Raw genomic sequence first — 13,674 nt, 5'->3', positions numbered from 1 at the left:
TTCCTTCCTTCCTTCCTTCCTTCCTTCCTTCCTTCCTTCCTTCCTTCCAGTGCCCTGACCAACCCAACCAGCAGCCTTCTTGGGGTACATTAAGGGAGGAAGAGTCTGTCAAACTGGCAGTGTTGATCCTGCCACAAACTGACCAGAATAGTCGTGCTATTGGCTATACCACAGATTCTTGGATGCAGCTTGTTTAAATGTCAATACGGTAGAAACACTTTGATGAGTCTACTACCTTGAGCATTTAGATAAACCTATGCACATAGGGAGACACAGAGGATCTGTGATACCACCCTAAGGCTCAACTACCACAATTCACAGTCCTTGAATTGAGACTGAAACGTCTTGTCTTGTGGTTTCCACGTTTAGATCATGTGCACAAAAGAGACATAAGAGTGAAGCAAACCCCATTTGCCCCTGCAGGGGTTGAAATGTCCAGCCATCTACTTTTTCTGGACCTCAACTGATATGAAACAAGTGTATGCATTAAAGAGGAAGTAGAACACTCTTTTAATGGTATCAAATTCGACCAAGGCAAAGCTTTGTCAAGAAAAAGCTTGGGTGTTGCCTAGTGACCTCTGTGACTTTGGAAACATGCAGCCTTTCCTTTCTGATAGGCCAATGGGGCTTCCATACAGTTATGAAATCATGTCTTTTCATCAAAGTTAGGTCTTTGTTGAATGTTCACTTACTTGGTCTGCAAATGCATTCTCCAGAGATAGATATGGAGCAGGGTAGGTTGCGAAAATATGTGCTGTTGCATTTTCTCCCACAGTGAGCAGTTTTCCACCAGCAAAGGACATGAGTCCATCTGTGGAAGACAGAGGTGTTGCATGTGAGTGTTCTCTGAACAGGGGTGAGGGAGGCCTACACCAGGTCTTGGGCTAACCAGCTGCAGTCAGACACTCACGTGCATTTTAGCAGATCCATATTGTGTGCCTTTCTTCACTTCAGAGTATGATAGTTTTACAGCTGCCCAGAGAAGTCCCAGCATGGCGGGTCAAGAGTAGAAAGCCCTGGCTGCCCTCAATGGTTCATTCTAAACTTGAGCCAAATCCTTAGCTAGTGGGTCCTGTTGGAATTTTTGAGATTCACCAAAAGCCAAAGTAGAACTTGGACCTACTCTAGGCAGAATTCCTAATTCTCAGAGGTTTCTCAGTAGCCCCTAATACCAGTGCACAATTGGAGGGCATTGTGGTACAGTGTGGAAGTTGCCCTTGAGACAAGCAGTGCCCACACAGCCTGTGCTGACCCCAGGTCTCCTACCACAGTTCAATTCCCTCATTTTTCCAGGAGGAAAACTGACACTAATAAGGTCAGGTGACTTATTTAAGTCACACGGCTACTTATTTAGGTCACACAGAACTGGAGTCTGGATCTTCGATCGTCAGCACTGTGTTTGTCCCCTAGGACTGCTGCCGAACAGAAGCCCTGGCTGTTGGACAGAAGAGGGCAGAGGTTCCCCACCCAGCCCATTTCTCTACTGTGTCCCTTCCTTCAAAGACTTTGCTCCAGATTCTTTCTCTAAATACTTACTGGTCACACCCTTTGTCACCAATCAGCACCTCCTCTCCCAGCCAAATCAGAGAAAGCCATGGAGAAGCCACCTGCCTATTGCTTATTTTGTACGTGTTTACCTTGTAGCACTGGTTGGGCCTAAATCTATCTAGGCTTCCTTTAAGTTCTGTCTCCCTTGTAGTTGTGACTATTTTCATTAAGAGACTTCATGAATTTGCCCTAATGATAATGTTGGCCCCATTATTTAGAACTTAAAACTCTTAGAATTCCCTGTCAATTGTATATGCTTCCTGTTCTTGCCTTATTTCACCTCTTCCTACCAAGTAGCTCAGACTTTCAAATTATGCCCAGTTCTCCCTAACCTCTAGACTCAGGGGTCTTACTCACCATAGTAGATACCAAAGAGGGCTGCAGCTCCTGCAAAGGCTCCCAAGAACTGGGCTCCCACATAAAAAGGCAATTTGTACCATTGCATCCGTCCAAAGAGACACATTGCAAAAGACACAGCTGGATTGATATGGCCACCTGCAAAGAAGATAAGATAATTAGGAATGTGAGAGGGCAGGTTAGAGAGAATTATTATGAAGAAAACCTTCTCTAGAGACCTCAGGCAGAACTCAGTCTTCCAGGTAGAGAACTATATATGAGGACACAGAATCTTGTGTGTATGTGTATGTGTGTGTGTATTGTGTGTGAGAGAGAGAGAAAGAGAGAAGGAGGGAGGGAGGGGAGGAGGGAGAGAGAGAGAGAGAGACAGAGAGGGAGAGAGAGGGAGCATTTGAGTGGGGAGGAAGGGAGGACTAATAATCCTCATGACATCATTAGACACTGAAAAATGAGTGAGCTATAGAAAGAAATTTGTACTCAAGTGTTTCATTATCTATCTATCATCTATCTATCTATCTATCTATCTATCTATCTATCATCTATTAACCTACTGGGCTTTCTCTATTTATAAAGCAATAACCTCAAAGAGATTGATGTAAACTGTTAACTTCAATATATTTTTTTAAAGTTAATACACAATATACTTACAAGGTTTAAATCTATCTATATCTAGCCATTCCTCAGTCCATGTCCAGAGGATATAAAAGCAATCTTAGGACTGAAAAGAAACATCTCCTTAAGGGAAATGAACCTTTGGTTGGTGGGCTATGCCTCTTACTGAGGTAAGGGATTTAGTTTATTTTGAGTCAATCACAGTGTCTGAATGGATTCTCTGCAGTTCCCTTGCATAAAGAATATATTTCTCTCTCATACAGAAATGAAGCAACACTTCCATCACCCCAACCTAAATTATGGGTAGAGAAATCAGCCTCCTTATTCTCATCTAGCCACAAGATCAGATAGAGAGTTTGCTCTGTAGTAAGTCACTAAGATGCCCAACTGGTTTTGCTAGTACCAACATTTAGAACACTTGCCAGATGCTATCATAGGGATATTATATGCACTTGATCTGCATAAGAACACAGTGAGATGGGCACTACTCCAGTTAACTGGTGGGGAAACTGAGGCACAGAACTAAAGTAATTTTCTTAAGGCCCCATGGTTAAAGTAGTGGAACTAGAATTCAAATCCAGGCTTATCTGAACTCTTAGAATTTATGTTCTACATTATACCACTTCCAGAACTTGTTCATCAAGTTTATAATGGCTTCTCTGCCTTAGTGGACAGGAGAAAAAAAAGAATTTCAAAAATCATCTTTGAATCTATGGGCTCACTTCCTAGGCACAAAAGATGTTCATTTGAAGAGTATAGATGACATTTTGTGTAGAGAGGGAATTAGAGTTACTGTCAATGTGACCACACTGAAATGTGGGCGTTTAGGTTGTAGAAATAGTTGTAAACAAAAGTGATGACGATACTTCAACATTTTACCCTCCACAGAACCTACAGTTGAGCTTGTTTTTGGAAGCTCTCCCCTCTGAAAAAAATTACGCTTTTCCTGAGCCTCTAAGCCAAAGTAGGTTTGCAGCAGGGAGGGGTTCTGGCTGCTGGTAAACCACAAGGGTCCTTTCTACACCTGCCCCTGCCACTCAGGGGCTAATATGAGCAAGAAAATGCTGATATATCAAAGCACAGATGATTTCCTGAAGACTTAAAAACACGTTAACTTTTACTTTTAAGTCCAATAGTCACAATTCTGAAGACTGGTAGCACCGTGTACTAAGAAAACTTAAAACAGGTTCTGAGCAGGGAGCACATAGGGCAGTAGAAAGTTCCTGAAGCTGGTCTTGTTCCTCTTCTCCCAAAGGCCAGTTGAAGAGTAGCTGCCACCCAGCCAGCTGGGAGGGACCCATTGTGAAAGGACAAGGGGTCATAAGAAATGAGTCTACCAATGGGAGAAATATTTAGCAAACTCCTCTTCTAAAATAAAACTTCGTATAGGTAAGTTTATGCTTTTTCACACCTCATAACCACCCCGAGGCAGGAACTATTATTCACTTTGGACTTCACATTTGATAGGTATTCAAGGTATGGAAGTTGAAGAAAGAAAGAGTCAGAGGCCTTTCTCCATATAGCTCAGGTCACAGAGGTCTACAGAGGGAAAGTTGTTTGGTGGTCAGAGAGGGTGTGTCTGGGACGGTGCTTGGCAAAGCCCTGAGGAAAATTTCTCCTTGCAGAGATCAGTGGTCACTCCGGCTTACCCGAAGGATGAGGCAGAGCAGTGTGCTGGAAAGGACATGAGTGCTAGAGTCAGAGAGTGCTGCACTCAAAGTTTGGCCCTGCAAAGGTTGTCGTGATGATCAGATTATTCCCATTAAGAGCCCGGAGGGGCAGCCAGAGCCCATGAGGCCTGAGATGAAAGTCTCATGTGAACAGGCTGAACTCTTTCAAGGTTTTCTAGACAAGTCCCCTCCTCCATCCACCCACAGGCAATTCCACAATAGAGGTAGCCTTAATATTTTATTTGTTATTAAGCAAAACTATTTTGCTTTTTTGTTGCATTTATATTACTTATAAAATGCTGCATCAGAAACAACCACCATAGCCTAGGTAAAAACAGGCAACATAACACTCAGTGGGGGACACTACATCATGAGGGCATTATGAGCTCTCTGATTGGCTGGATTGGGTTGCCAGACCACTGGCATGTTCACAAGGGGAGCGGGGCGTAATAATTTTATTGCAGTAAGGTAATGTTTTGTATTTCAAAACCAGATGTCAGCTTACCTTACCAGTCTGTGACCACAAAATGGGATCCTATTTGTTTTTGCCCAATATATGTTGATTATTTTTTGAATTCTCATAGAAGGCCTCACAGGTACCCACAAATCGGTAATATTGGCTGTAGCCACCATGAGAAAGTCACCTCCCACACACAATCTTCCTCTCCTATTCCTGCAGCTGCTGAAGCCAACACTGAGTCTGCGTGGATGTCATTGGTGGGCCAGTGTGTTGTCTGTGCACGTTCCCAAGGCCACCAGCTTTCAGGGAGCCTGAATAGCGCTAGGTTCCATACAGAGACGGGGAGATAAGTTCCCTTTCCAATCCAGTGCTACCTTTTATCAGCCAGGCTCAGAAACTGTTCTACTTGTATTTTTGGGACCTTGCAGTCTCCCATAAAAAAATTTGGCTGCCTCCAACCCTCACGCAGAAACAACTCTAGTGAAAATAGTCCCATCGGCTCTGGCTTTCACCCCTCTGAGCACAGGGGCTTAACCCTCCTCCAGGGGCCAGCCAGATGGGAAGACTCCATGCCAACCTTCACTCGCTCTTCCCCTTCTGGCTGGCCCCTGCTCTTTTCCCTCCTATGGTGACTGCCAAAATCCCCAAGTATATCAATGGATACAAACAGACATGGACAGTGGAGGTGAAGGGTGGTAGCTATATTGGTAGGGTCTGGAACCAATTAATCCTGAGCAAATATTTGATGATGTTCAGTTCAGGGTGTCATGCAAGCAAAATACTCCCAACCACATCTCCATCTTAGAAAGAAAGGAAAGAAGGAAGGAAGAGAGGGAGGGAGGAAGGAAGGAAGGAACTAGTTGAAAATGTGCTCACATTTCTATTGCACGGTTTGTGGAAACCAAACTTGTATGGATGTAGTGGGAGCATGTAGGCGGCATCAGTGGAGCATCCTGTGTGCTTCTTTTAATTCAGGAGTGTGTCCTGTGTCTGGTGTTGAGTCCTGCACTGTAATAAAGCCTTGGCACATTCAGGGTGACCCCCTGGTTGTCCTTAGGTAGGCCATATGGTGCTGGGATCAGAGCAAAGGCTTGGCAAGAGTTTGAACAGAAACACTGGTCATGCTACACAAATTACATGTATAGGATTCGGTAACCTGGACTGTCCCAGGATCTGCGTCTGACTGTGATATGGAAAGGGTGCCAGCCAGCAAATGACTGTTCCAGGTACCTAGCCCAAGGAAGCCAAGGGAGCCTAAGCCATCATTCTCCAATTCTCCCAAGGCAGCACTTGTCACCAGCCAGCTGGCTGAACTGCAGGCCTTGCCTGTAACACCTTTCCCATCACAGACCACTATAAATGTAGTGTAATAATGGGGACTTGAGCTTTGCTGTCACGTAGACCTGGGTCAAATCTTTAGTCGGCCTCTTTACCAGCTGTGGGACTTCCAGCAATTTATTTAATCCCTCAGCGCTGTAGTTTTCTCTGTAGAGTGGAGACACCAATACCTGCCTCAGTCCTGCTGCAGAGGAGAGAGGAGCTAAAGCATGTACAGCAGCCAGCACACCGCCCAGCATCCCCTGCTCCCTCTCCTCCCTTATCACCAATAGCCTCGTCTTGGTGGTCTGAGCGCCCAGAGCAGGCTGCTGAAAGAGTCCCAGAGACTTTGGGAACTGGATCATTTTCACAATCCCTTCCTAAATTCCCAGGCTGCATTAAACATCATTTCATTTTGCTTCTTGAGCCTTGAGAATGGTGTCTAATCTGCCCACCACTTGGGGCAGAATTAGACTAAGTCCTTATGGATCAGAACTGTACTTCCATGAAAGCACCAGCCATTTTGTAAATGACCTAGACTATCTCTGACTGTTGTGGGTAAAGGTCCAGGAACTTGCCTCTGTTGGAGTGGCAGTCTTCACTGGGCTATTCACAGGGTATCTGGGAAGTGATTTGCAAGCATGGGTAGAGCAAGTAAAAGATTGTATTGACAGATGAGGAATATGATTCAGTGGCCAGATTTAGGAATTGGTCTGTTCTGAGTTCTAAGCCCTATCTCTGTCTCTTGCTAAATGTTGCCTTGGCACGAGTCACTTGCTATTTGCTGGCCATTTTAATTTTATCATCTCTAAAAATAGAATCAAATACATATTCTTGCAGGATTGCTGAGATCTGAATAAATGAAGGTATATAAAGCACCCAGCACTGTGCTAGCACATTGAAAGGGTTGATAGTAGGTATAATTATTTTAATGACTTACCAGAGACACCTCCAGTCACATAGATGGCCATTACAACTGCCATTGCAAATCCAACATTGATAGTGACAATTCCCCCAAAGTGTCCTCGACTGAGGGTAGCTTGGGCAACACAGCCACATCCAAGGACCTGGAATGAGAAGAAACTCAACAAGTAAGGGAGATGGCCACTGTCAAAGACAATGGAAAATCACACTAACAAGAAGTACTTTTTAAGCAAACTCATGGATTGAGCTGCCACAGGCTTCACAGAATCTCCTTTCCTTGAAATTTCTCCCAACTAAACCCAATCTATCCATAACACTGAGCTAAAATCCTACCTTTTTGTGGAACTTTCTCTTACAACTTAAGGTCTCAAGGGCTCTTCTGTTTTTTCTACCATTTCCTTACAATGTCATTTCATTATATTCCGTTTTGCCTTATGACACCCCACTAAGACTATAATGTCTACTGGGGCAGCTGGGTCTTCTTTATATTCTTATATTCTTCCATGCTCAAATAATATTCGATGAAAGATATTAAAATATCAACACAAACAGAAAACAAGCAAACACAGTGCAAATGCCTTTTCAAGAGAAAAAGTTAGTTTTGGGAGAAACTGTGAAAAGTGGGATGTGTCATTTCTAAGAAATATCAGTTGGAAATGCTGGGAAGTTCCCAAATGAGCCACGACCCCTATGACAAGCTAATTACTGAACACAATGTAAAACCTAATGTGATTAAGGGATTATAGCAAACCTAGCTGATGGGGATGGTGAGAGAGAAAAATAAGCCCACAGGTTTAATTTCATTTGACCCTTCTCAAATCTATTACTTACTTTAAAGTGCAGATTAAGATGTCCCTAGCACAGCACCCATTACATAACAGGCACTCAATAAATATTTATTCAGTGAGTATGTAAATACTGAGCCCTTCAGAAAAGAAGTACTTGATGAATGTTAGGAATTCCTTAGAAAAGTGTTTGTAAATGTATGTAACCTGGGGCCAGAGATCACCAAGGAACCTTGTAATTGTTGCAAGGGGTCTGTGATTCTATGTGCATATCAAACAATGTCCAAAGAAGGAAAAAATAACGTGCCTTGTGTCTACCTTTTGTGGTTCAGTGTTTTCATAATTAAGAATGGTTCCTATCCTATAGAGCTCTTGAAAAATTTTCAAGTTAGAAGAAGCTCCTTGGGAAACAATGTCATGGATTTTGGAGTAAAGGCTGTATGAAATGCTTGCTATCTTTACTCATCTGATTAGAGTAGTGTGAATAAAGGAAAACAAACTCCAGCTGCCATCTATTTGGTGTGTTATTCGTGCCAGGCTCCATGCTAAGTGCATTTCCTGTATTACTTCCTCATTGTCCAATTCTTAACTTATGATCACCCTGGCAGGGAAGTATCATTATCTTTATTTTGTGGATGAGGAAATTGAGGCTGAGAAAAGCCAAGCAATTTGCACAATGTTACACAATAAGAATAATAGTGACAGAATCAGGATTTGATCCCATGTCTGTCTTAGAGGCCTGTGCTCTTAACCATGACACATTGGATGGAGCAAGATGTCAACAGAAGAAACCAATTCCCCCAAGAATTCATGGAAATATGCAGGGAGAACATTGGGGTTCCACAGGATGTAGGATGGAGGTACCAGTATCCTATCTACATATTGAAAGTGAAGGGCTGTCTGGGAATGTTGAAGGACTTGGATATGCTAGGCAGCAGCCTTGTATTACCAATCTACCCAGCATCAAAGGCCTCGTTGGAAACTAGATACGTCAGTCTGAGGAGAAAGGACTGAGGCTGAAGCCCACTTAGGAGCCACCTTATAGGCTCTGGTCATTGTGCCAGGACAAGTGGCTTTACTGGTGACAACACTTGTTCAAAAATATACCCAACAACTTGTGCTATTTCACCAAAGCTTCCAATGACCTAGAGAAAAGTCCTTTTCAGCCCTATTTCCCTTCTTCTCCCAGAGATCAATGAGACATGTTAGTGATTAGTGCACGTTTTTCATTTCATGTAAAATCTATTAATTGATTTCTATTTTCTTCATTTCTGGCTGTCTTTGCATAGACAACTTCCACTAGATGACCAAGTGCTCGCCAGAGGAAAACCAGACCTGAAGGCAAAGGAAAACCCTTTCTGCTCTTGTTCTTTCTTATTATTCCCTTTCCTCACAGTGTCTCTCAACTCTGTGGTCCTCAGCAGAAGGTACACTCATCTCCCCATTGCTGACCAAACAAACCTGCCTAGTCTGGGATGAGTAGGCTGAGATAATGGTGGGACGGGCCTTTTTCATACTGATGAACCACACCCACGAGCCACATAGATTTCCTGTGACACTGGCCAGCATTTGGGAGGCTTATCAGGACTCATATCTTTTTGTTTGTTTGTTTGTTTGTTTCAGATGTACAAAACAATGGAATAGTTAGACATTTCACTCCTCTGCAAAGTGATAACATCCCTCCCCCAATCTACTACCCCTCTGACATCTTATATAGCTGTTACAATGCCATTGACACTATTCCCTATGCTGTACTCCATATCCCGTGACTCATTTCTATTCTTAACACTAAGACCTAAGAAGTCAAGCAGTTGCCCCACCCCTGTCTGCCTCTTTAGTAACTTTAACTGAACCAGAGTCAAAGAAGTAATCTCAGTGGTCATTCTAAAATGCCCAATACCTCCAAAGCTCACCCCACTAGTATTTTTTTATGATTGTTCTTTTTTTTTACCCCTGAAGGCAGTAAAATTTTGACATTAATTTTCTACTTTTAAATGCATTGAGTTCTGTATCATATTTGAGGAATTGTCCAAAGACTTAATGCTTAAAATTGGAAAGTTAAAGTAAGGCTTTTCTTTTATTTCCACGTTTTTATTTTTTTTAATTAGTTTCAGGTATACAAAACAACATAATGATTAGACATTTACACCACTCACAAAATGATAACCCACCTAGTCTACTACCCAGCTGACACCATGCATAGCTATTACAATACCATTGACTATATCTCCTATGCTGTACTTTTACATCCTGTGACTATATATATTTAATTATAGTTGACATTCAGTATTATTTTATATTAGTTTCAGGCATACAGTGCAATGGTTAGGCATTTATATAATCTATGAAGTGATGCCCCCAAAAATTCCAGTTCCCATATGACACCCTACAGTCTTTACAATATTATTGATTATATTCTCCATACTGTATTTCACAACCCCGAGACTATTTTGCGACTATCCATTTATACTTTCTAATCCCTCACCTGTCTCACCTATTCCCTACCCCCTTCCCATCTAGTAACTGTCAGTTTATTCTCTATATTTGTGAGTCTATTTGTTTTGTTTGATCGCTTATTCTGTTCTTTAGATTCTATATACAAACTGAGATCATGTGGCATTTGTCTTTGTCAGTCTGACTTATTTCATTTAGCATAATATCCTCTAGGTCCAAACATGTTGTTGCAAATCGTGAGCTTTCATTTTTTTTAATGAAAGAGTAATACTCCCTTGTATAAATATACCACAATTTCTTTATCCAATCAGCTATTCATGGGCATTTTGGTTGTTTCTATATCTTGGCTATTGTGAATAGCACTGCAGTAAACATAGGGGTGCATATATTTTTCAAATTATTGTTTTGGATTTCTTTGGATAAATACCCAGGAGTAGAATTGCTGGATCATATGGTAGTTCCATTTTTAATTTTTTGAGGAAACTCCATAGTATTTTCTATAGTGGCTGCACCAGTTTGCAATCCCAACAACAGTGCACCAGGGTTCCCCTTTCTCCACATCCTCACCAGTACTTGTTGTTTGTTGATTTATTGATAATAGCCATTCTGACAGGAGTGAGGTGGTATCTCATTGTGGTTTTTATTTGCATTTCTCTGATAATTAGTGACGGTGAGCATATTTTCATATGTCTATTGGCCATCTGTATGTCCTCTTTGGAGAAATGTCTGTTAAGGTATTCTGCCCATTTTTTAATTGGATTGTTTGTTTTTGTGGTGTTGAGTTGTATGATATATATATATATATATATATATATGTATATATATATGATATTATTAACCCCTTATCAGATGTATCATTGGCAAATATCTTCTCCCATTAAGTAGGATGTCTTTTTGTTTTGTTGATGGTTTCCTTTGCTGTGAAAAAACTTTTTAGTTTGATGTAGTCCCATTGTTTTGTTTGTTTGTTTGTTTTCCTTGCAACAAGGATATATTAGTAAAAATATTACTAAGGGTAATGTCTGAGAGTTTACTTCCTATATTTTCTTCTAGGAGTTTATGGTTTCGGGTCTTACATTTAAGTCTCATCCATTTTGAGTTTATTCTTGTATATGGCATAAGAAGGTGGTCCAGTTTCATTTTTTTGCATGTATCTGTCCAGTTTTCCCAGAACAATTTATTGAATAAACTGTCTTTATCCCAATGTATATTCTTGCTTCCTTTATCATAGGTTAAATTACCACATAGGCATGGATTTATTTCTGGGCTCTCTATTCTGTTCCGCTGATCTATGTGTCTGTTTTTATGCCAATATCATGCTGTTTTGATTACTATAGCCTTGTCATATAATTTGGTATCAGGTAGCATGATACCTCCAGCATTCTTCTTTTTTCTCAGGATTGCCATGACTATTTGGGATCTTTTAGGGTTCCATATAAATTTTAGGATTATTTGTTCTAGTTATGTGAAAAATGCCAGTGGTATATTGATAAGGATTGTATTGAATCTATATATTGACTTGGGGTGTGTGGACATTTTAACTATTAATTCTTCCTATTCATGAACATATGTACATGTTTCCATTTATTTTTATCTTCTTCAATCTCTCTCTTCAATGTCTTAAAGTTTTCTGAGTATAGGTCTTTTACTTCATTGGTAAAATTTATTCCTAAGTATTTTATTTTTTGATGCATTGTAAATGGGATTGTTTTCTTAATATCTGATAGCTCATTATTGGTGTATAAAAATGCAACCAATTTCTAAATATTAATTTTGTATCCTCCTACTTTACTAAATTCATTTATCAGTTCTAGTAATTTTTTGGTGGAATCTTTGGGGTTCTCTCTATATAGTATCATATCATCTCCAAATAATGATATTTTTACTTCTTCCTTTCCCACTTGGGTGCCTTTTATTTCTTTTTCTTATCTGATTGCTGTGGCTAGAACGTCCAGTACTATGTTGAATAAAAGTAGTGAAAATGGGCATCTTTGTCTTCCTCATCTTAAAAGGAATGCTTTTAGCTTTTACCCATTGAGTACGATGTTAGTATGGGTTTGTCATATATGACCTTTATTATGTTGAGGTATGTTCCCTCTATTTCCACTTTGCTGAGAGTTTTTATCATAAATGGCTTCTGAATTTTGTCAAATATTTTTTCTGTGTCTGTTGATATGACCATATGGTTTTTATTTTTCATTTTGTTTATGTGGTGTATCATGTTAATTGATTTGCAGATATTGAACCAACAATGCATATCAGGAATGATTTCTACTTAATTGTGGTGTATGATATTTTTAATGTATTGCTGAATTTGGTTTGCTAATATTTTGTTGAGGATTTTTGTGTCTATGTTCATTAAGTATACAGGGCTATAGTTTTCTTTTTTTTTTTAATTTATCTGGTTTTGGAATCAGGGTAATGGTGGCCTCATAAAATGAGCTTGAGAGCCTTCTCTCCTCTTGGGTTTTTTGGAATAGTTTGAGAATGGGTGTTAATTCTTTTTTGAATGTTTGGTAAAATTCACCTGCAAAGCCATCTTGTCCAGGACTTTTGTTTGTTGGATGCTTATTGGTTACTGATTCAATTTCATTGGTAGGAATCAATCTATTCAGATTTCCTGTTTCTTCTTGATTCAGGCTTGGAAGATTGTGTGCTTCTAGGAATTTATTCATTTCTTCCAGATTGTCTAATTTGTTGGTATATAGTTGCTCATAGTATTTTCTTAAATTTTTTTGTATTTCTGTTGTGTCAGTTGTCACTTTTTAAATTTCTGATTATATTTATTTGGGCCCTCTCCCTTTTTTCTTGATGAGTCTAGTTAAAGGTTTGTCAATTTTGTTTATCTTTTTAAAAAAACAGCTCTTGGTTTCATTGATCTTTTGTATGTTTTCTTGTCTCTATTTCATTTATTTCTGCTCTGATCTTATTATTTTCTACCTTGTACTCACTTTGGGCTTGGTTTGCTGTTCTGTTTTTTAGTTTCCTTTGGTCTAAAGATAGACTGTTGTTTGAGGTTTTTCTTGTTTCTTCAAGTAGGCATGAGTTGCTATAAATTTCCCTCTTAGGACTGCTTTCACTATGTCTCATAGCTTTTTGGGTCATTTTCATTTGTCTCAAGTGTTTGTTTTTTCTTTCATATCTTTTAAAGATTAGTTTCAGGTGTGCAAAGCAATGTAATAGTTAGACATTTATACCCAGCACAAGTTTTCTTTTGATTTCTTCCTTGATCTCATTGCTGACCCATTCATCATTATTATTTTTTTTAAGATTTTTTTTTTAATTGGGGAATTGGGGAAATGGGAACAGTGCTGGGAATTGGGGGAAGGAGAACAGACAAGTTACTGTCATTTTGTTCTTCAGTCTAGCTGTGGAGGACGTTGCTTCACTGGCCCAAGTTGGCACCATCATTGCGCTCTCCCTGGGCGAGGCAGATCAGTCGCCGGCTTCTGGACGGCTGCTCATGGAGGCTGCTGGCTACATACAGTAGCCCATGGCAACCCACTGCCACAGGGGCTGCAGCCTACACCATCGCCGGCGACTCACA

At 40.3% G+C, this 13,674-nt stretch overlaps 1 protein-coding gene across 1 annotated transcript in view; it reads right to left on the bottom strand.

The window, feature by feature from the left end:
* The window catches only part of AQP9 (aquaporin 9), a 63,475-nt gene that overhangs the window by 28,963 nt on the left and 20,838 nt on the right, over nt 1–13,674 (bottom strand). Inside the window, exons 2-4 of the mRNA XM_019657542.1 lie at nt 6,905–7,031; nt 1,906–2,043; nt 693–811 (exon numbers count right to left, since the gene is read on the bottom strand). Coding sequence (XP_019513087.1) covers nt 693–811; nt 1,906–2,043; nt 6,905–7,031 — 384 coding nt within the window. The remainder of the gene's footprint in view (nt 1–692; nt 812–1,905; nt 2,044–6,904; nt 7,032–13,674) is intronic.

Source organism: Hipposideros armiger, unplaced genomic scaffold (assembly GCF_001890085.2).
Source record: "Hipposideros armiger isolate ML-2016 unplaced genomic scaffold, ASM189008v1 scaffold_276, whole genome shotgun sequence".
NCBI lineage: Eukaryota > Metazoa > Chordata > Mammalia > Chiroptera > Hipposideridae > Hipposideros > Hipposideros armiger.
The sequence above is the reverse complement of the archived record's forward strand: the minus strand, read 5'-3'. Positions and strand labels throughout refer to the sequence as shown.